Below are 21801 nucleotides of genomic sequence, written 5' to 3'. Positions count from 1 at the left end.
ATTCCATTCGACTTTTGTAAATAAAAAGCAGTTTAATTTATAACTTTATTTTTTTTATAATGAAGAAAATATATTCACAGTCACTATTTAAGAGTATACGCGACAAAATCTATAACTTATTTTTACTTATGTAAAAAAAATTAATTACCGTTGACAACCTGACAAAACAATGAATGAACTTGCAACGTAACCTATACAAGTGACGAATTAATGTCTGCTTTGCATTTGGGAGCCGATTTTATCATAAATATTGTCACCAATCACCTTATCCCACATGCATACATGTTGTCTTAATACCAAATTTACGTGTACTAAAGACAGCTCCGTTTCAGGTTTGTGTCATTGGCGGCGCTGAGACTTGAGAAGGCCGACTTAAACTCCGCCGACATATGCCCGTCGCCTCGCTTGTATAGTCGGCGTACGATATATACATGTTATTATATCAGTATTCATGTTCGAGTTATGAACCAACTGGCCAATTGTCAAAAATGTCAAGAGAAGTGACAGGCCTTCGACTCTAAGAATCAAAAAAGAAATTGTCTACTTTCTATTTTAATATTTATAATTATTGGTTTTTGGTCAACAATATATTATTAATGAAGAATTAAGTGTGATTTAAGGATTCCTTTAAACTTTAATTATTTAACTATTTTATGGATTCCAAATTCCAGCATATATTTTACATTTGCATCTGATCTGATTCATACGCATATATTTCATATTTTGCATCTGATTCATACCTAAAAAGAACTTAAAAAGGGAGGTCGAGTAGATATGTCATAACATTTGTACTTAAAAATTACAATTTTTATTTTTAAGAACACCTTTTTGAGTTGAGTTGGTCGTATAAGTTTTAATTGCAGGGTTTAAAAAAAAATCCCATGAATGGAATCAAGTGAATCCATATAGCAATCTTTGTAGATAACACGTACAATTTTCGAATGTAGTTATATTAATATTAAAAATTTTAGTAGAAATTAGGGGTGTGCATGTTGGGTTACGGAGTTACACACTAGAAATTTAAATCAAAATTATAGTTATTGTTTCGTTGACAATTTTTTAAAACAAAATTATGAGATATGATTACTATTTCAATTAAAATTTTCATTTCGTAATTAAAAACAAATATCATTCCATCTCATCCCTCATCATCTGTCACCTCCCGATCTATCACTAAGGCCCGACCATGAGTAAGGGCGGGCTGGACCATTGTCGCGCCGCCTAGGGTCCATGCTGTGAGGAGGCCAATTCAACACTTACCTCTTTTATACCGTATATAATATATATGTATAAGTAAATAATATACATTTATATTTCATTTCATATAAAGGTAAAGTTGTTTGGTTGGTAGCAGATATTTAGACTACAACTTAAAGCCTTAAAAGGACAATGAGTTGAATCCTTTTTCTCTCATTTTAGTCAACAAAATTCTCCTAATTGTGAGATTAGATATCACAACGTTGAAAACTGAAAAGTAAATGATTTTTTTAGGCAAAATTTTGTGTGATACTGTCTCACGGGTCTCAATTTGCGAGACGAGTCAGACTTTTGATTAATTATGTCAAAGATTTGATCAATTAATTAAAGATCCGACATGTCTCACGATTTGACCCATTACTCCTTTTTTTTTTATATCACATTTATGATTTATAATATGTTTTTTATTTAAATTATTTTATCCAGACAATCGTAATTATTTTAAAATCATATGCTTTTTATTCAAATTTTTTAGTCAACAAAACCCCTTGATTTGTGAGACTAGATAACAAAATATTTTTAAAAAAATATTATCAAACTGTTGAAAAGTTTTTTTTTTAATGAATATTTGGTTAATGGAAAAAGTACTTATAAAAAAGTTATAAATAAATAAGATTTGTGATTTATAATATGCTTTCTATTTACATTATTTTATCCAAACAATAATCTTAACTAATTGTGTAAATTTTTATTAATAATTAATGTATTCTTTATTATGATAACAATGTTATTGTTTATAATAAGCTTATTTTTTAAGTATTATTAACTCTATTACAATGTAGTATTTGTTATTGTTTATAAGTTTATTTGATTTTAAGTTGTTTATTCATTTTTATAAATTATTTCTTTGTGAAAGTACCTATAAATTTTTTTCATGTAACATTACTAAAAACTTGTAAATCTTATTTCAAGTTATTTCATATTAGTTTATTTTTTCCTTTATGTAATTTAAATTTTAGGTATTAAATATATGTTAACATCAAGTAAGCTACTATTTCTTTTGTCATGCCCCAAGCCTATAAAATAATAAGACCGGGCCTGATGTTGCCTCTTTACTACATCCCTCATATTTTTGTTTTTTGTTTTGTTTTGTTTTTTTTTTTTTTTTTCATATTGGTGCTTTGGATATCATTATATTAGGATCAATTGTTTTGATTTTTTTTTGTTTTTGTATTTTTACAAACTTTATTTCCACTATAGGGTCATACATAAGTATATAACAAAACAACAATATTGGTAATTATTCAAATTCCACTCTATTATCAATAAAATATTTTCACCAAAACTTATTACCATTATTAAGTATTTGATTCTCATTTTGATTCCGATTCTGATTCTATTTAGAAGCCAAACACACCCTAGATTATATCAGGGCAACTGTAGCAAAACAGAATCAATTTCACTGGCAAAAAAGGCGTTTACATTAAAAGGTTAATAACAATCAAATGTCTGAGCCCGGGTTCGAACCGGGGACCTCTAGTGTGTGAGACTAGCGTGATAACCAACTACACCACCCAGACACTTCGTGAAAAACTCTTCATGAATTTCTCTAATACATGAACTCTGTCTGGCTTGGAGTTTTGGAAATTGGAATCTTCATGAATTAGTAAAAAGCAAACAACTCTATATATGTCTGCCAGCTTTTAGAGACCAAAAAGTACCAAATTCTCTGTTTCACCATCTTCTTTTGCAAAATCACAACACAGTAAAAGGCTAAAAGCTCCTCTAATTATTTGTTTTCATTTGCTGTTATTCCCATCAACTTCATCAGATGCACCCCATAGGTCCATTGGGTTCTTTCTCAATAAAATAGTACCAATAACTCCGTTAGTCCATGAGACTTCAAACATTTCCAAAATTTGGGCCTCAATCTTCACCCACAAATTGAAGTTCCAAGAATCTTCATTCAATGAAAATTCAATCTTCACCCTTTTTCCCTATAATCCCCAAAGTTACAATCTTTTCTTAGGGTTGGCCAAATATCTTAACTTCTTGTTGCATGTGGGGGATCTGGGAAACAATTCAAGATTTTGGTCTAAGTTCAATAAATCTACATTAATTTCAGTCAAATGCCATAAACACACTGCCTAATCTACATTATAAAGGTTTCATTTTTATTGCTGTTCACATTTTACCTTACTATATATGCATAGAGGTGTGCATAGGCTGCAGCTTTTTCATCTGGTCTTTATTGTTTACATTCCCGTGGCCCGGTAGGTAAGCTCAGTAAATATCTTTTATGAGAGTTTACCTTCTTCTACTCCCAATGTTTCTGGCGGATTAGTCGGTGGCTTTCTTTTCTGCACCTCTACACGCAGGAACCAGTGGTTTGTGCTTTCTCTGGGCTTCAGTAACTCTGTTTCCTTGTGATTTTTTAGTCCATTTGAAGCTGTAATTTTGCTGGTTTTAGATTTCCCAATTCTTGATCTGTAATTGTTGTGTAGATCTTGGGGCTGTCTAGGGGAATGTGGTGAAATGCCCTTTGTTGTGTGGTTTTGCTTTGGGTTTTCTGGGCTTTTGTTCAATTGTTTCCTGGTATTGTGAATTTGTGATTCTAAATGCAAANGATATCATTATATTAGGATCAATTGTTTTGATTTTTTTTTGTTTTTGTATTTTTACAAACTTTATTTCCACTATAGGGTCATACATAAGTATATAACAAAACAACAATATTGGTAATTATTCAAATTCCACTCTATTATCAATAAAATATTTTCACCAAAACTTATTACCATTATTAAGTATTTGATTCTCATTTTGATTCCGATTCTGATTCTATTTAGAAGCCAAACACACCCTAGATTATATCAGGGCAACTGTAGCAAAACAGAATCAATTTCACTGGCAAAAAAGGCGTTTACATTAAAAGGTTAATAACAATCAAATGTCTGAGCCCGGGTTCGAACCGGGGACCTCTAGTGTGTGAGACTAGCGTGATAACCAACTACACCACCCAGACACTTCGTGAAAAACTCTTCATGAATTTCTCTAATACATGAACTCTGTCTGGCTTGGAGTTTTGGAAATTGGAATCTTCATGAATTAGTAAAAAGCAAACAACTCTATATATGTCTGCCAGCTTTTAGAGACCAAAAAGTACCAAATTCTCTGTTTCACCATCTTCTTTTGCAAAATCACAACACAGTAAAAGGCTAAAAGCTCCTCTAATTATTTGTTTTCATTTGCTGTTATTCCCATCAACTTCATCAGATGCACCCCATAGGTCCATTGGGTTCTTTCTCAATAAAATAGTACCAATAACTCCGTTAGTCCATGAGACTTCAAACATTTCCAAAATTTGGGCCTCAATCTTCACCCACAAATTGAAGTTCCAAGAATCTTCATTCAATGAAAATTCAATCTTCACCCTTTTTCCCTATAATCCCCAAAGTTACAATCTTTTCTTAGGGTTGGCCAAATATCTTAACTTCTTGTTGCATGTGGGGGATCTGGGAAACAATTCAAGATTTTGGTCTAAGTTCAATAAATCTACATTAATTTCAGTCAAATGCCATAAACACACTGCCTAATCTACATTATAAAGGTTTCATTTTTATTGCTGTTCACATTTTACCTTACTATATATGCATAGAGGTGTGCATAGGCTGCAGCTTTTTCATCTGGTCTTTATTGTTTACATTCCCGTGGCCCGGTAGGTAAGCTCAGTAAATATCTTTTATGAGAGTTTACCTTCTTCTACTCCCAATGTTTCTGGCGGATTAGTCGGTGGCTTTCTTTTCTGCACCTCTACACGCAGGAACCAGTGGTTTGTGCTTTCTCTGGGCTTCAGTAACTCTGTTTCCTTGTGATTTTTTAGTCCATTTGAAGCTGTAATTTTGCTGGTTTTAGATTTCCCAATTCTTGATCTGTAATTGTTGTGTAGATCTTGGGGCTGTCTAGGGGAATGTGGTGAAATGCCCTTTGTTGTGTGGTTTTGCTTTGGGTTTTCTGGGCTTTTGTTCAATTGTTTCCTGGTATTGTGAATTTGTGATTCTAAATGCAAAGGATTATTTTGTGGTTTACATTCATGAAATCAACCATTCCATGCTGATGTTCAAGAATATGGTGCTGCAGATTCTGCAGTTCAGTTCTTTCACTGTTAATCAATTTCTGTGGTAGCTCATTTGCTGTTAATGATAGGTTTTAATGGTTATAGTCACTTTTACACTATAGTTTCTGGATGCCATTTCTTTTTTTGAGTGACACGGCCACTAATACGAGGGTGTACATGGTTAAATCCCGCCTTATGACTCTAGTCTGCAAAAGACAAAAGACAAAAGGAGTTAAATCAGCTTAGGTTGTGTATTGCTGGTTGACTCAAGCCATGAAAGCCAATAGGCCGCTCCTGTTAGGAGTCGAACTTGTAACATTGTGGTTACCAAGTCATGACCAGCTTGTCTGGGTTGCCCCACGGATGCCATTTCATTGATTACTGGAATTTATGAGTACATTATAGATCCCCAACCCTTCATTTCAGCATAGGTTTTCTTTATTAGGGACGAAATTAATCTTGTTTGGTTCTCACATGTTACATTAGGAGTTAAATCAACCTAGGTTGCCTATTGCTGGTCGACTCTCAAGCCATGAAGGCCAATAGGCCGCTCCTGTTAGGAGTCGAACTTGTAACATTGTGGTTACCAAGTCATGACCAGCTTGTCTGGGTTGCCCCATGGATGCCATTTCATTGATTACTGGAATTGATGAGTACATTATATACCCCCAACCCTTCATTTCAGCATAGGTTTTCTTTATTAGGGACTAAAATAGTCTTGTTTGGTTCTCACATGTTACATAAGGGAGTTTTTCTTGATGATTCAATGTTTTGTTGTATGGGTTCTCAATTCATAGTAGAACTCTGTCTAATTTATATAAGAATTGGCATTGTTTTACCTTCAGATGGAGGTGGGGAGTACAAGATCCTGGGATGAACTGTTCCCTGATGCACTTGGCCTAATCTTCAAGAACCTGCCTCTCCAGGAATTGCTAACAGTAGTGCCCACGGTATGCAAATCGTGGGGCAAAGCTGTGATGGGGCCGTACTGCTGGCAAGAGATTGACATTGAGGAATGGAGCAATCGCTCGGAGCCCGGGACCGTTGAGAGAATGCTTCGAATGCTGATCACGAGAAGCTCCGGTTCCATTCACAAGCTCTGTGTCTCTGGCCTCCAAAACGAACTTGTTTTCTCCCTCATCGCAGAAAAGTAAGCACAATCTTGAACCCCGGTTAAAGTCCTTTTGATTTCCAAGAATTGCGGTAGCATATGTTTGCAGTGGTTTTAATTAATATCCTTGTTTGATTTCGTGTGTTGTTTTGCACAAATGCCCGACTAAAGAATAGTAGAAACTAGAAAGTATAGTTTATACGTCTTTATGTTATTGTAAGTCTGCCTCTGCTTTGCAGTGCTCGTTCCTTGAGGATATTGCGCCTGCCCCGGAGCAACATGAGCGATTCCATTGTGGAGAAGATTGCTGGCAGCCTCTCGATGATAACGTTCTTGGACTTGAGCTATTGTTATAAAATTGGTGCACGTTCCTTAGAGGCTATTGGCGAGCACTGTAAACAGCTGGAAGGGTTTCGCAGAAACATGCATCCTCTGATCACGGAGGACAAGCTCTCACAGGACGACGAGGCTCACGCCATAGCCACTACGATGCCCAACCTCAAGCATCTCGAGGCAGCTTACCTGCACATCAACACGATAGGCGCTCTAGAGATCATCCGCAGCTGCCCTAATCTCAAGTATCTGGACTTAAGGGGATGCTGGCAAGTGAAGCTCGACGAGGAGTACCTGAAAGACAAGTTCCCGAACTTGACAGTTTTGGGGCCTTACGTTGTGGATCAATACGAGAGGAACAACGACGACTATGAAGATTGGTCGGACTTTTCAGACTCTTTGTATGATTACGAGAGTTCGGATGATGATGACAACAGGTTCGGTGAGCTAGAATTCAGATTCTATCAGCAGTCCGACGAGGATGCTACCTATGGTTGGCCTCAATCTCCTTAACCATTATTGTGTTTTGGCATAAGAACTGTGTTTGCCATTTCAATGTGCTTGTTGATGTATATGTTTTCCTTTGTTATGTTTAGATATATGCTCCTTGATAGAACTAAAACATGTTGAGTGCAGCATCTATATATTTATATATATATATGATCAAGTAAGGTTTTTTTATGAGCATTTCTATGGCATAAGCATTTATATTCCAAAATTTCATTGGTTTTTATAGGTAAAAACCTCCTAAAATGTTGTTTCTAAGGGAAAAAAAATGCTCCCATGTTACTACTACATAAAATCTTCCAAGATACTCTATGAGGATGGCTCACAGAGATTATGTGATTCTAGCCGGTAAATGATCACAAAGAGGTAAATCAAATTAGACTGATGCAACTCCTGTGATTATCTTATCTACTTAATTGGGATTGTTCGTACTAGTACTTGGTACTTGATTGGGGACAAGAAAAGGGACTTACCACCTCACACTTAACTTAGAACAGGTTAAGAGGACTAAGCGCTTAACTAAGAATAGTCAAGAATGAACATGGAGGACATGATACTTGGCTAAAAGTAAAAAAGAATGTCTCTCTCATCGTACTTACTCATCCACAATCATATCTAATACTAATATAAGTCGAGTCTAAACTGATAGTAAAGATATGCTCTAAACATTGTTTGAAATTACTTGCCAAGCCAGCAAATTCCACCATTGAAAAGTTAGTGGGATATCTAGTCAACTTTCATTTACATATGAAACTATTTCACAACCTTTGTCACAGTCCCCATTCTCAACCTTACTTTTCTAAAACCAAGTAGACCACGTTGTCGTCCATTCTAAGCACCCACTGCACGTATTCTTTTCTACAATGAAATCATTGTTGGATGCAAGGCATTATTATTATCCGGTTGTACCGGAGATAAGCCAAAATGTACAAATTGTTAAAAGATTCAATCATGAAATTTCTTTGCAACAATCTGTTGGTTTTATGAACAGCAGTCGATAAATCAACGTAATTGGTCGGTAAAATAGTTAGCTTATCAGTCAATTTTGACTTATTTGATTACTATTAGCTGTTTGACTTGGTTAAACAATTAATATGAGTGTTTGATTAATTAACTTTTTTATAACCGTTTATTGCTCCAAAATATTAAAATTCAAAAAGCTACTCAAAGCAATTTTTTTGCTCAATTTTTTTTTAAAAGTCATTTTGTATGTAATTAGCTATAATTAACACCTAACAACTAATTTACCAAACATTTTTTACAATCAGCTAATGCTATCAACTAGTGAAACCCATTAATACAATCAGCTAACAACTATTTACTAAACACCCCTAATAAAAAACTATCTATGATTTTTTTTTTCCTTTTAGTTTTCTATGTAAAAGCAGCTCCATCAATTTTATTTACATTATATTGCTTATGAAAAGTTGGTTTCAAATTCCTAAACTCCTAAAGCTTAGACAACCGGCACAATATTTTTAGTCAAATCAATGAGTGGAAATTCTTTATTCCAAATATTGGAGTACTTTTGTGTAACTTGCCTAAGTACGTAACAAGCCCACTACCTACTTTGCGGAAAATTATACTGTCGATCGACTATAGTGTACATTGTGTCATTGTGTGATGAATCAATGATAGATATACATGTTTATTACTCTAGGCTATAATAATATACATTGTAAAGTGAATTAATGATAAATGTTTATTTTTAACATATTAAAATTCATTTTTAATATATTATATGATTATTTTTAGATAGTATTTTAAAAATGAATTAGTACATTCAAAATGAATTTTCAAAAATGAAACTTTTAGTATGTTAAAAATGAATGTAAATGTCAGTGGTTTACGGCAATTGTTATACCATGGATTAGGACCATTATGCATTGTAGACCTTCGTCCAAATATTTTGTGTCTGCAGTCGATATATTATTTACCTACATAAATTAAAGGTACATATTTTGTACATGTAGTTAACAATTTATATATATGTCTGTAGTTATCATTTTATGTGTTACTACATGTTATTAAAAATTGCAATAATTAATCATTTTGACTATGAGTTGATGAGAAATAGGGAATCTCTATCCCTGCTTAATTTTCTGCAGGGACGGGAATGAAAAATATTTCCAATTCTCCGCTAGGGACGAGAATCGGGCCAGGGTCGCAAAAACGAGAACGAAGAAGTATACTCCCCACCCCGTTCTGTTATGTTGCCATCCCTAGTTTAAGAGTGCTCAAAATATTGAAGCTGATATAAAGAAGATGGTATTCTGATCAGGCTTTACTTCTTGCATCAGGCTTCCCTCCCCCATGCACTTTTTAAACCTAACTTTAACTTGGACAATCGTATTATATTGCTCATTAATGATTCTAGTGAATTATGTTGGACCCCTCAAATCTTAAATAACTTTTATAATACTCCGTATATTTTAAAAGTTTGAGAATTTAATATTCAACTTTTGTATTATGCAACAATTATATCCAAGTATCCAACTATATTATTTAACTATATATAATAACAAAAAAGTTAACCCTCATCATATCATAAGTTGGCTATTAATGGATGGTTATAATATTTGAACTTGATTATATATGTGGAATTTTTTGGGGAGCTCAATTTGAAATTTTAATTATTTGTATGAAATAAATATTTTGATATATTATATTTAAAGAAATTTTAAAAAATCCTTTGTAAGTCAACTAATAGTCAACTCAGCAAAGTTAGATTAGATTATATTTCTTGCTTCAATTAGATATCTATGGAAACAAAAAGTAAAGGTTTGGTTTCAACCGATCAATTATAAACAACCTATGTTTTTTTTTTATTTATTTGGTGAATCCACAAGATGTCCCAGGTCTTTCTTCTCCGTCCGCTCAACGATCCAGATCCACCAACTAATCTCCGCTCGTTCTGGGAGGCACGGGAGCTAGCCTAGGGAGAATCGTCACTTGTAGGAATCGAAGTCGGATTCTTCCGAAATTCTTCCCACAGAGAGAGCTTTTCCTTCTTATTGGAGTCATTTGTCAACTAGGGTCACAATGTAAGCTGTGCTCAAAACACATATATTAACTATTGACTTTCTTGGTCTGAACCGATAAATTATGAACAACTTATGCTAATTTTCCTTCTTATTGAAGTCATTTGTCATCTAGGGTCACAATACAAGCTTACTCAAAAGTCAAAACACATATTTGCGTAATGACTACAAACTTCTCCATAAATTAGAATATAGAATAAAATCAAATCATTCAATTTTCGAACAATATAATCCCTTCATTGTGCAAACTAAAAAATGTTTGGCCCCTAGTGCCTTAAATCACATGCACAATTGAATTGTCTAAAAAACGTGCTGCCTATCAAATGATTCCATTTTCGAACAATATAATTCCTTCATTGTGCAAACTAAAACATGTTTGGCCCCTAGTGCCTTAAACCACACAATTGAATTTAAAAGAAAAAAAAAAAAAAAACGTGTTGCCTATCAAATGATTCCATTTTCGAACAATATAATCCCTTCATTGTCCAAACTAAAACATGTTTGGCCCCTAGTGCCTTATTCATTGTCCAAACTAAAACATGTTTGGCCCCTAGTGCCTTAAACCACACAATTACTAAAACATGTTTGGCCCCTAGTGCCTTAAACCACACAATTGAATTTAAAAGAAAAGCCCCTAGTGCCTTAAACCACACAATTGAATTTAAAAGAAAACAAAACGTATTGCCTATCAAATGATTCCATTTTCGAACAATATAATCCCTTCATTGTCCAAACTAAAACATGTTTGGCCCCTAGTTCCTTAAACCACACAATTGAATTTAAAAGAAAAAAAAAATGTGTTGCCTATCAAATGATTCCATTTTCGAACAATATAATCCCTTCATTGTCCAAACTAAAACATGTTTGGCCCCTAGTGCCTTAAACCACACAATTGAATTTAAAAGAAAAAAAAAAACGTGTTGCCTATCAAATGATTCCATTTTCGAACAATATAATCCCTTCATTGTCCAAACTAAAACATGTTTGGCCCCTAGTGCCTTAAACCACACAATTGAATTTAAAAGAAAAAAAAAAACGTGTTGCCTATCAAATGATTCCATTTTCGAACAATATAATCCCTTCATTGTCCAAACTAAAACATGTTTGGCCCCTAGTGCCTTAAACCCCACAATTGAATTTAAAAGAAAAAAAAAACGTGTTGCCTATCAAATGATTCCATTTTCGAACAATATAATCCCTTCATTGTCCAAACTAAAACATGTTTGGCCCCTAGTGCCTTAAACCCCACAATTGAATTTAAAAGAAAAAAAAAACGTGTTGCCTATCAAATGATTCCATTTTCGAACAATATAATCCCTTCATTGTCCAAACTAAAACATGTTTGGCCCCTAGTGCCTTAAACCCCACAATTGAATTTAAAAGAAAAAAAAAACGTGTTGCCTATCAAATGATTCCATTTTCGAACAATATAATCCCTTCATTGTCCAAACTAAAACATGTTTGGCCCCTAGTGCCTTAAACCCCACAATTGAATTTAAAAGAAAAAAAAAACGTGTTGCCTATCAAATGATTCCATTTTCGAACAATATAATCCCTTCATTGTCCAAACTAAAACATGTTTGGCCCCTAGTGCCTTAAACCCCACAATTGAATTTAAAAGAAAAAAAAAACGTGTTGCCTATCAAATGATTCCATTTTCGAACAATATAATCCCTTCATTGTCCAAACTAAAACATGTTTGGCCCCTAGTGCCTTAAACCCCACAATTGAATTTAAAAGAAAAAAAAAACGTGTTGCCTATCAAATGATTCCATTTTCGAACAATATAATCCCTTCATTGTCCAAACTAAAACATGTTTGGCCCCTAGTGCCTTAAACCACACAATTGAATTTAAAAGAAAAAAAAAAAACACGTGTTGCTTATCAAATGATTCCATTTTCGAACAATATAATCCCTTCATTGTCCAAACTAAAACATGTTTGGCCCCTAGTGCCTTAAACCTCACAATTGAACTTTCTAAAAAATGAGTTGCCTAAAACTAAAGCTACTAAAATGAGGTGCCAAACATTTTTTAGTTTGCACAATAATGAAGAGATTATATTGCTCGAAAATGAAATGATTTTATTTATTCTATATTCTGATTTATGGAGAAGTACGCAACCATTAAGCAAATATATGTTTTGAGTAAAATCTGCATTGTAACCCTAATCGACAAATGATTCCAATAAGAAGGAAAACCAGCATAGGTTGTTACGTTCATAATTGATTGGTGCAACCCAAGAAAGCCAATAGTCAATATATGTGTTTTGAGTAAAAACATGCATTGTAACCCTAGCTAGTCGACAAATGACTCCCATAAGAAGAAAAATCAGACTAGCTTGTTCATAAAAATACAAAATATTTGACCCCTAGTGCCTTAAAACATTTAAAACCACATACAAAATTGAATTTTCTAAAAAATGAGTTGCCTATATATATATTGCAATCCCACTAGCTACTTACCACTTGCCTAAACCCAATAAAGGCTACATACATAGAACAAAAAAAAAAAAAAAAATTGTTCTCTTTTTAGTTAGTTCATTCATATATCTCTCTCAAAATCTTGAAGATATGAAGTTCCTATCATTCAAATCCCTAGTCGTCATCATAAACTGCGTTTTCTTGGCCGTCGGTCAAATCGGCGGCGTAATTCTGATCAGGCTTTACTTCCTGCACGGAGGCAAACGGAAATGGCTGTCGTCATATCTTCTCACCGCCGGTTTCCCGTGCCTGCTCGTCCCCATCTTCATCTCCTTCGCCAAAAACCGCGCAAAGGCGGCGGCGAATCGCCGGCGCGTCTTGGTGACGCCACGGCTGTTCGCGTCCAGCGCTTTTCTCGGCCTTCTTCTCGGCGTCGACAGTTATCTCTACACGTTCGGGATGTCGTATCTTCCGGTGTCGATTTCGTCGCTATTGAGCTCGACGCAGCTGGCGTTTACGGCGGTTTTCGCGTATTTTATTGTGAAGCATAAGATGACGCATTATTCTGTTAATGCGGTGGTTTTGATGACGTTTGGGTCGGTGGTTTTGGGGCTGCATATGGGCGGGGATCGGCCGGAGGGGGAGTCGGACGGGAGATATAAGATGGGGTTTTTTATGACGATCGCCGGGGCGGCGTTGCATGGGTTTATCGTGGCGGGGGTGGAGTATGCGCATTTGCATGCTGGGGTTCCGGTGACTAATGGGCTTGTCTTGCAAGTTCAGTTCGTAATTTCTATGTTTTCTGCTCTGTTTTGCATTGTCGCCATGATTATCAACAAAGATTTCCAGGTACGGAGTAATAATTAACCTTATTTAACTCTATGTGCATGCTAGATTCTCGACATAACAGCCCGCATGTGCAGCTCAACTGGTTGCACACACCTACAAGAGTGTGATAGCAACTTTTCAAAATAAGTGATTTCTTGTGTGCAGTGAGCAAAAGTTTAGCTTCTGTTGATTAATTGAGTCACTATGATTCACAAATTGTCAGGTTAGGGTGTGGGGGCGTTTAGCCGCCTAGGATGGGCTATTCCACCTTTAATTTGTCACAAGATTCCCTACAAGAGAACTCTTAAGATCAGAGAATAAAAATCCATCCAACTTAAAATTTTGTGATTACTAGATTAATTATGGGATTAATTTGGTAAAGCAAGGTTGCGCTCACCCTATTTTGGGAGACGAGCAAAATGCGCAACCATCACCCGAGAATATGCACAGGGTACACTTCACATTGTGACTCTAGTCGGCGAAGGACTAGAAAGAGGTAGCTATCTTAGATTGCCTATAGCTGATCGACTCAAATTAAGAAGGTCAATAGACTAATTCCGAGAGTTGAACTTGGAATCTTGCTGTTACCCTACCTGATCAACTTGGTTGTAACTGTCTAAATTTTTAGAATTTTGACTATGTACTTAATTATGCATGAAATTCATCATGAATGCAGGCGATCTCAAAGGAGGCCGGAGAATTCGGTCTTGGACCGACGAAGTATTACATGATAGTGGGATTTGGAGCCATAGCACTGCAGCTAATGATTATGGGGAGCCTTGGGGTGATCTTCAGTTCCTCAGCTCTATTGCTGGGGATTTTCACTTCTCTTTTAGTTGCAGTCCAACAGGTTTTCTCTGTCATCTTCTTGCCGGAAAGTTTCAGCGCAGATAAGCTTTTGTCCTTAGCCATTTGCATCTGGGGTTTCGCCTCCTACTTCTATGGAGATTACAAGGCTGGCCGGGAAAAGCCGCCGGCGCCGGTGACCGGAGATAATGACGAAGAGCACCAAGAAGTGTGATCGAGTTATCACCGGAATCTATGGAGTTTAGGAGCATTCTCTATAAGTTGTATGTGTTATTTTAATTAAGAGGGATATGACTCAGCAAATCATATCCCACCTTTAAGTTGTAGTGTATCATTCATAATGCCATTTAATGAATGTTTAAGTTTAATTTAGTTATTGTTAAACTGAGTCTAAGTATGTAGTTCAAGAAACGAATCGAGTCAAGTTGAATTTGAGTTTCTTAAAAATATAAAATGTATGCTCAATCAAATTGAGTTCGGAAGTTTGAACTTGAGTCTGATCTAGTTAATTAAATTTGAGCTCAACAAATTAAAACTCGGTATGATACGACTCGAGCTTCAATTTTTTTAACCAAGCCACTTGAAGTTTTTACTAATTTGCCTTAACTCGACTTAATTACGCTCCTACTTGTAATATATATATTCATGTTTTAATTTGTTGATGTGTTTAAATTGTTGGGCGAAGGAGTTTTAAGAAGCTAGAAGACAACGCACAAGTAGAGACAAAATGTCGCTCTTAAAATCTGCCCAAATAGCATAGTATATATAGGTGATGATTTAAATCTTAATATTCATTTATGGCAGGATAAATTTAATTAATAATTAGATTATAACGTTTGAAATGATCATACTTATTATCGAAATTAATATATAATTAATTCGTATCGACCATTAATAACATGTTTCAACACCTTTCGGTTAGGTGCTCTAATTATCACATTAATGTGCAATTAATTTGCTACTCTTCGTAGCATCTTTATGGGAGGTGCTACATTAGCACTTTCTAGATGTGTATCGAAAGGTGATTGCACATCTCAGACCATAAAATTTGACTACCGTTCAATACATTTACTTTGAGAATCAATTTTTCATTTATCTATTAATCGTTTTAATCGTATAATATATCAATTTCTTCTTCTCACTATGAAGAATGTCACGTTGACCCGATCCAAATCGCACACGGAAACCAAATCGGACAGGGACACTACGGAAAAATTTCACACTTTAAATTAAACACTATTCTTTTTTGGGTTTTTTCGTAAGATTCTTGCATTACTGGATGATAGAAAAATTCCACACGTTTAAATTAAACACTATTCTTTTTTAGATTTTTTCGTAAGATTCTTGCATTGCTGGATGATAGAAAAATATCACATGTTTAAATTAAACACTATTCTTTTTTAGATCTTTTTGTAAGATTCTTGCATTGCTGGATGATAGAGTGTCTGAGGTTGCTATGCAAATAAGGTTTTTGAGCAAAAATTTTTGGATTTTCAAAAAAACAAAACAAAACTGTTGTGTTGTTTTTATAATGCTGACAAAAATCTTTGTAAAATCACAATCAATGTCACTGCTCTAATTGAATATTCAGAAGGTGGATCATTTGTTTCTTTCTCTCTTTTTTTTTTTCTTTTTTTTTTTTTTTTTGTATTTTCCTGTCACTAATTTTAGCACATGAAAAAGTTTTAAAATGGATGAGAATTGTAGGATCTCCTACAAAATATCAATTTCTCCAAGGTGGATGTAATTAAAAGGAAAAGAAAAATATTAAAACTTTACCAATGTGGAGCACACACTTTAGAGGTATTGGAAATACTATAACGTTAAGAATGATGATTGCTTTAATATATAATGCTCTGCAAAAGTTAAGATAAGATTGGTATTGAATGTGGGGAACATTTTCTTTTTTCTTCCAAGCTCATTTTTTTTCTTTCTTTCTTTTTTTTTTTTTTCAATATGTGGAATTATACTATGAATGCGTATGAGTTCAGAATATACAGTGTTGCAAAAATATCGCTTAGGCGCTAGGCGTTGGTCGACCGCCTAGCGTATCACCTTAACAGGGCCGTTTTTTTGATTTGTGTGGCCCTGTGCTGGTAAATAAGTGAGGCCCTATCAAAGTATAAATAAATTGCGAATTGAAGAAAAATTTGAAAGAGAAAAATGCAAAAAATTTAGTTTTAGGTCAATATAATCACAAATACATATACTAACTATTGGGCCAGGGCTGAACTAGGGCCCCCAAAATTTTGGGGCCCTGTGCTGTCGCCCATCTTGCACGCCCTAAAATTCGGCCTTGCACCTTAAATGGTGGTCTAGGGTTCTAGGCAGCTGGCCAGTTAAGCGACCGCATAAGCTCCGTCTAGGCCGCCTAAGCATTGTATGATTTTCGAACTACTGTCAACTCAAGTAATAATTACAGTTTTCCTTGACCAAAAAAAAAAAAATCCTACACAGTCAATCTAGTATCAATATTTCCATCTCTATGCTGCTGATTAATGCTGCGAGATGAACATGTACCAATACAAACAATATTGGACTAGCCCAGCCCGCAACCCAATCTGAATTGCATTAAAAACCATTACAACCATAAGCCTAACTCCTTTTAGCCCAATCTGAATTGTCCAATCCGCCCAACCAAGCACTATCTGCCCTTTTTAACTCATCTGATGACAAATTATACCCTAGACCCAAGATCCATCTTGCAATATGAACTTGATAGATGTATATTTTAATGTGTTACATGTTTATTTTTAGTAGATTTTTTATACTTTCATACACGCTCATTTTCATTAGACTGCAAGTTAAAATAAATTTGTATAACACTGAAAATGAATTTGCAGTGCACTAAACATATAGAAAACTTGCTAAAATTAAACTGGAAAATTATATTGTGAACCCCACATTGTTATGCAAATCATGAATAAATGTTCGCTTTCAATATACTGAAAGTTCATTATTTGGTAGTATATCAAATAATGTACCTTCAAAAAATAAATATTCAATATATTAAAAATTAACATTTAGTCTATATACATATATATAGTGTACATTATAAGATGGACCATAATTTATGATATAATGATTGAATTGAACTCACAAGTCCACAATGTATTAAAATGAAATTGCATAGACATTTATTATGATAAGATGGACCGGATCCAAGATATAATGATTGGGCTTACAATCTCAAATCTCAACTGTAATGTGGAATAAAGCCTTCTTTCAAAAAAAATAAAAAAAAATTAAAAATTTGTGGAACAGGAGAAAGGCATGAATCCAACGGCTGGGATTGGGCAACTCACAGCCACCCATAATGGCCGGAAAACAATCCGGAAACTTCTCCTCTCCGTTCATGTCAAAACCAAAAAGCTCCAAATTAAACATTCTCAGGCTCTGGATCCTTAGCTTGTAATCTCGCATTCGCATTAGTGATTAGCTTCCCTCCATACCTCTGAAATTACTACATTGTGAATCAGAAGAATGGCGGCACCGACGGCGCGTGAGGAGAGCGTGTACATGGCGAAGCTGGCGGAGCAGGCGGAGAGATACGAGGAGATGGTGGAGTTCATGGAGAAGGTGTCGTCTTCGCTGGCGGAGACGGAGGAGCTGAGCGTGGAGGAGCGGAACCTGCTGTCGGTGGCGTATAAGAACGTGATCGGCGCACGCCGCGCGTCGTGGAGGATCATCTCCTCCATCGAGCAGAAGGAGTCGTCCAAGGGGAACGACGAGCATGTCAGCTCGATCCGCGACTATAGATCTAAGATCGAGAAGGAGCTCTCCAACATCTGCGATGGCATCCTCAAGCTCCTTGACTCCAGGCTCATCCCCTCCGCCTCTGCCGGCGACTCCAAGGTCTTCTACCTTAAGATGAAGGGTGACTACCACCGCTACCTCGCTGAATTCAAGACCGCCGCCGAGCGCAAGGAGGCTGCTGAGAGCACTCTCTCCGCCTACAAATCCGCCCAGGTCCGATCCATATCTCCAATCCTTCATTGCATGCTTGATTAGTTTTCAATTCAAATTACCATTCCAATTATTTTTTTTTTAGTGAGGAGGGAAATGAGCCCGCTAACTATTCGAGAATATGCACGGGATAAATTTCATATTATAACTCTAACCTGCTAAGGATTTTAATTATGTTTTGTTTCATGGATCGGATCGCAGGACATTGCAAATACTGAGCTTGCACCAACCCACCCAATCCGTCTTGGCCTGGCGCTTAACTTCTCTGTCTTCTACTATGAGATTCTGAACTCTCCTGATCGCGCTTGCAGCCTTGCAAAACAGGTCACCGTTTCTGAACATGCATGTTTTTTTTTAAATAATAAGGAAACTAGTAATCATTACTCGATGTGTATGTGCATTTTCCTCATTGTGATTATTCTAGTCGGCAAAGAACTAGGGGATCCATAGCTTATCGGTTCAAATCAAGGTCAATAGACCGATGTGTATGCTTATGTGCACTTCCCGTATTGTGATTATTCTAGTCGGCAAAGGACTAGGGGATCCATAGCTGATAAGCTCAAATCAAAGTCAATGTCAATAGACTGATGTGTATGTGCATTTCCTGCATTGTGATTTTTCTAGTAGGCAAAGGATTAGGGGATCCGGATTAGGGGATTCATAGCTAATCGGCTCAAATCAAGGTCAATAGACTGATGTGTATGTGCATTTCCCGCTATGATATGTGATTATTCTAGTCGGCGAAGGACTAGGGTAAACCAACATTGTCCGATCCATAGCTGATCAAGAAGGTCAATAGACCGACCGATGCCATTGAGAGTCGATTTCAATCTCGTAACCTTGATCAACTTGGTTGGAATTGCCCCTCACATACCTACTTGGTATTTGGGTTCAACTGTAATTTCCAAACATAAAGATTTAAGCTTTCATGGTTTTCTTTACTTCTCTTGTTTGTACTGCAGGCCTTTGATGAAGCAATTGCAGAGTTGGACACCCTGGGAGAGGAGTCATACAAGGATAGCACCTTGATCATGCAACTTCTCCGTGACAACCTCACTCTCTGGACATCCGACATGCAGGTACATACTTTTTTCTCTAGAGAATGAAAACCATTAGATAAAAGAAATCACAGAATTGAAGTAAACGCAGCCTAAACACGCGGTTTTTAATCTATCTGGTGCAGGATGATGGTGCTGATGAAATCAAGGAAGCTCCCAAGAAAGAAGAAGAACAACATTGAGGATGGTTGCCATTGTACCACCAGCAGCAGCAGCGGCATTGTTTTACTTGCATCTCCTAGATTATTGTTTTTGTTATATGCAATGGTTTTTTTATTTAGAGGTTCTATTGTCATTCAAAATCAACTGTTTTTTATTGCCTCTTGAGTGAGATTTTCATTAGGTGTTTTTGAGTTGTATTGGGCATTGGGTGTATACAAAACCTTAACCATCCTTTCTCATATGGGAATATTAATAAGTCTTCGCATTTGCAATCTTATATCCTTGTTGCCAATTTGTACCAAATATAACCATCTATGATATGTCTAGTTATACTTGTTACTGTGTAGATTCAACACCATAGAATTACCCATGATGAAATTGAATTGGTGCATTGATTGCATAGGATATCAAAGTTGATGAATCCACTCAAGATACTATAGATTTAAGAAAAACAGACATGGTTGCAACCCAACCAAATTTGTCAAGAGTTTGAGAAATGCTTATCAGCTTTCTTAACCTGTGTTTACTTCCTACATAGGCTGGTTTACTGGTGAGTTTACTTTCTTAATTCAGGTTGTCAATTAGAATCACAAGACGAGTTTATCTTGTGCATGTTGCTGAGTCAACAAAACATGATTCTCATTTGCATAGTAATTTGACATCCTACTTGGTACTACAATGGTCCCAATGTAGGACACCCGACCAGATGCGTCCCACATTAGCTACCGATGAAAACTTGAGTCAATGTATATATGATTTAGGTCAAACTTACACTTAATGAGTTGAGTAGGTAAAAATAATTGAAGCTCTGACACATGTTACAATCAAACAGATCAAAAATCAGGTCTTTTTCTCCCAAAATATCCATGACAATACTATTCCACTAAGAAACAAATGTTTGACTGAGAAGAAGGAATACAAGGTTGTTTTTCACTGTCCTTAACATCCATTTACAAAAGAACCACCTATTTTCAGATTGGTAATATTTGGATTCATCTCACCAAATGTACATGTTTCAAGCTAATATACCATATACGATATACCCATTGTGAAAAAGATTGAATTTTTTTCAAGACCCTAATTAAAGTTCTTACCTTTTTGGGGATTTTGTTTGTACTGAGGTGAAATTACTCAAATGCCCTTCCAGGTTGGGCTGGGGACTGGAACTGTCGGCGAAAGGGGTAGCTGCTGGAACCCTAGTTGACCGGACGGAGAGAGCAGCGGGTAAGAAGACCTCGGCGACGGCAAGCACCCGAAGGGGAGTGGGGATGACGGCAACGCCGGAAATGATGGCTGTGGAGGAATGTTCTGCAGCTGCGGCGGCGGCGGAGCAGGGCCGGTCCACCGCGGGGAATCGAGAGGAGCGAGCGGGGAGAGACCGGAGGAGAATCGCTTGGGATCGGAATCTATGGCGGCGCCGGAGACGGAGCCGCGGAGGAATCTCATGTAGGCGGAAATCGGAGACTCCGCCGCCCCATGAACCGCCGGAAACGGCGGCAAGGGAGACGGCGGCTGAGCTTGAACGCCGGAAAAGGGGCGCTGATCGCCGATAAACCCTCCACCGCCCAGAATCTGATTGGTGGGGAGCGGCTGAAGAGGAGGAAGAGGCCCGCCGGCAACGTTCATCAACGGCGGCGGTCGGTTTCCGATTTGCGCGAGCGGCGGCGGGCGAATCCTCTGCAGCCGCGAACTCGGCGGCTTCGGCTGGTGAATGGGCGACGGCGTAGCCATCCTCTCATGCGCCGGAGATCCGGTGAGCTTCTGAACCACATCGCGAAAATCACTTTTATTTATATTATAAACCGGCGGCTGCTGCGGCGCAGCCGCAGGCTGCGGCGGCGCGACATCATTAATAATCTGAGAACTGAGAAGGCTCTGATTCTCGTACACCGGTGGCCTCCGAACAGGCTTAGAAATCTTATGAGAAATCTTGCTAAGATTCTTCAATATAGCATCCGTTCCGCCATTATTATTAGCACTTGAAGCAGATGTAGTAGTAGTAGTGGAGGAAGAATCAGCACCTCTATCCATCTTCTTCTTTCTCTTTCTAGAAATCTTTACCCCTCTCTCTCTCTATAATTGTGTGTGCTTCTGTGTGGGGCTGTGTCTATATCTTTTTGTTTATACCAAATCTTTCATGGATAGAATTTGATTTGTTTTTAACTTTTTAATTAGAATGTTATTCAATAATATTTCTTTTCTAGAATTGTCTTTTATACCCTCATAATCCTACCAGGTCAAAGTGTAGAGTCTTT

At 36.6% G+C, this 21801-nt stretch overlaps 4 protein-coding genes, 1 long non-coding RNA gene and 2 other non-coding genes across 10 annotated transcripts; 3 read left to right on the top strand and 4 right to left on the bottom strand.

The window, feature by feature from the left end:
- Positions 1-2703: 2703 nt before the first annotated feature.
- On the bottom strand, positions 2704-2777 carry TRNAV-CAC. Its single transcript has one exon. It is a non-coding gene; the product is annotated as a tRNA-Val (tRNA).
- A 316-nt stretch (positions 2778-3093) lies between these two features.
- Positions 3094-7442, top strand: LOC116022123 (F-box protein FBW2-like). 4 transcript variants are annotated; one of them, XM_031262695.1, is made up of 3 exons: positions 3094-3584; positions 6157-6461; positions 6662-7442. In XM_031262695.1, exons 2-3 carry the CDS (start codon positions 6157-6159, stop codon positions 7266-7268), a joined length of 912 nt encoding a protein of 303 aa, XP_031118555.1. In that variant the 5' UTR covers positions 3094-3584; the 3' UTR covers positions 7269-7442. The 4 variants fall into 4 exon arrangements, with proteins under 4 accessions (XP_031118555.1, XP_031118554.1, XP_031118553.1 ...); XM_031262694.1 differs by lacking the exon at positions 3094-3584 and adding an exon at positions 4536-4804; XM_031262693.1 differs by lacking the exon at positions 3094-3584 and adding an exon at positions 4888-5026.
- TRNAV-CAC lies at positions 4146-4219 on the bottom strand. The gene has a single exon. It is a non-coding gene; the product is annotated as a tRNA-Val (tRNA).
- A 5342-nt stretch (positions 7443-12784) lies between the features above and the next one.
- LOC116022040 (purine permease 3-like) lies at positions 12785-14845 on the top strand. Its single transcript, XM_031262586.1, has 2 exons — positions 12785-13574; positions 14230-14845. The coding sequence occupies exons 1-2, from the start codon at positions 12876-12878 to the stop codon at positions 14572-14574; spliced, it is 1044 nt and encodes a 347-aa protein (XP_031118446.1). The 5' UTR covers positions 12785-12875; the 3' UTR covers positions 14575-14845.
- Positions 14846-17474: 2629 nt separating this feature from the next.
- LOC116023173 lies at positions 17475-18601 on the bottom strand. The gene is made up of 2 exons (XR_004099370.1): positions 18482-18601; positions 17475-18350 (listed from the first exon to the last, which is right to left on the bottom strand). It is a non-coding gene; the product is annotated as an uncharacterized LOC116023173 (long non-coding RNA).
- LOC116023172 (14-3-3-like protein C) lies at positions 17639-19838 on the top strand. The gene is made up of 4 exons (XM_031264153.1): positions 17639-18329; positions 18528-18650; positions 19289-19405; positions 19510-19838. The coding sequence occupies exons 1-4, from the start codon at positions 17844-17846 to the stop codon at positions 19564-19566; spliced, it is 783 nt and encodes a 260-aa protein (XP_031120013.1). The 5' UTR covers positions 17639-17843; the 3' UTR covers positions 19567-19838.
- A 505-nt stretch (positions 19839-20343) lies between these two features.
- LOC116021816 (VQ motif-containing protein 9-like) lies at positions 20344-21651 on the bottom strand. Its single transcript, XM_031262297.1, has one exon. It carries the CDS (start codon positions 21575-21577, stop codon positions 20678-20680), a length of 900 nt encoding a protein of 299 aa, XP_031118157.1. The 5' UTR covers positions 21578-21651; the 3' UTR covers positions 20344-20677.
- Between the last annotated feature and the right edge of the window lie 150 nt (positions 21652-21801).

The sequence above is a fragment of the Ipomoea triloba genome, chromosome 6 (assembly GCF_003576645.1).
Source record: "Ipomoea triloba cultivar NCNSP0323 chromosome 6, ASM357664v1".
In the NCBI taxonomy this organism is placed as follows: domain Eukaryota; kingdom Viridiplantae; phylum Streptophyta; class Magnoliopsida; order Solanales; family Convolvulaceae; genus Ipomoea; species Ipomoea triloba.
Note: the sequence above shows the minus strand (reverse complement) of the source record. Positions and strands in the feature narration are given on the sequence as shown.

Bases quoted from the DNA above. Each gene is read 5' to 3' on its own strand.
- LOC116022123 (XM_031262695.1), top strand. From the start codon at position 6,157: ATGGAGGTGGGGAGTACAAGATCCTGGGATGAACTGTTCCCTGATGCA. The intron at 6,462-6,661 runs GTAAGCACAATC...TCTGCTTTGCAG, and splicing joins TTCTCCCTCATCGCAGAAAA to TGCTCGTTCCTTGAGGATAT.
- LOC116023172 (XM_031264153.1), top strand. From the start codon at position 17,844: ATGGCGGCACCGACGGCGCGTGAGGAGAGCGTGTACATGGCGAAGCTG. The intron at 18,330-18,527 runs GTCCGATCCATA...ATCGGATCGCAG, and splicing joins CCGCCTACAAATCCGCCCAG to GACATTGCAAATACTGAGCT. The intron at 19,406-19,509 runs GTACATACTTTT...TATCTGGTGCAG, and splicing joins TCTGGACATCCGACATGCAG to GATGATGGTGCTGATGAAAT.
- LOC116022040 (XM_031262586.1), top strand. From the start codon at position 12,876: ATGAAGTTCCTATCATTCAAATCCCTAGTCGTCATCATAAACTGCGTT. The intron at 13,575-14,229 runs GTACGGAGTAAT...TCATGAATGCAG, and splicing joins TTATCAACAAAGATTTCCAG to GCGATCTCAAAGGAGGCCGG.
- LOC116021816 (XM_031262297.1), bottom strand. From the start codon at position 21,577: ATGGATAGAGGTGCTGATTCTTCCTCCACTACTACTACTACATCTGCT.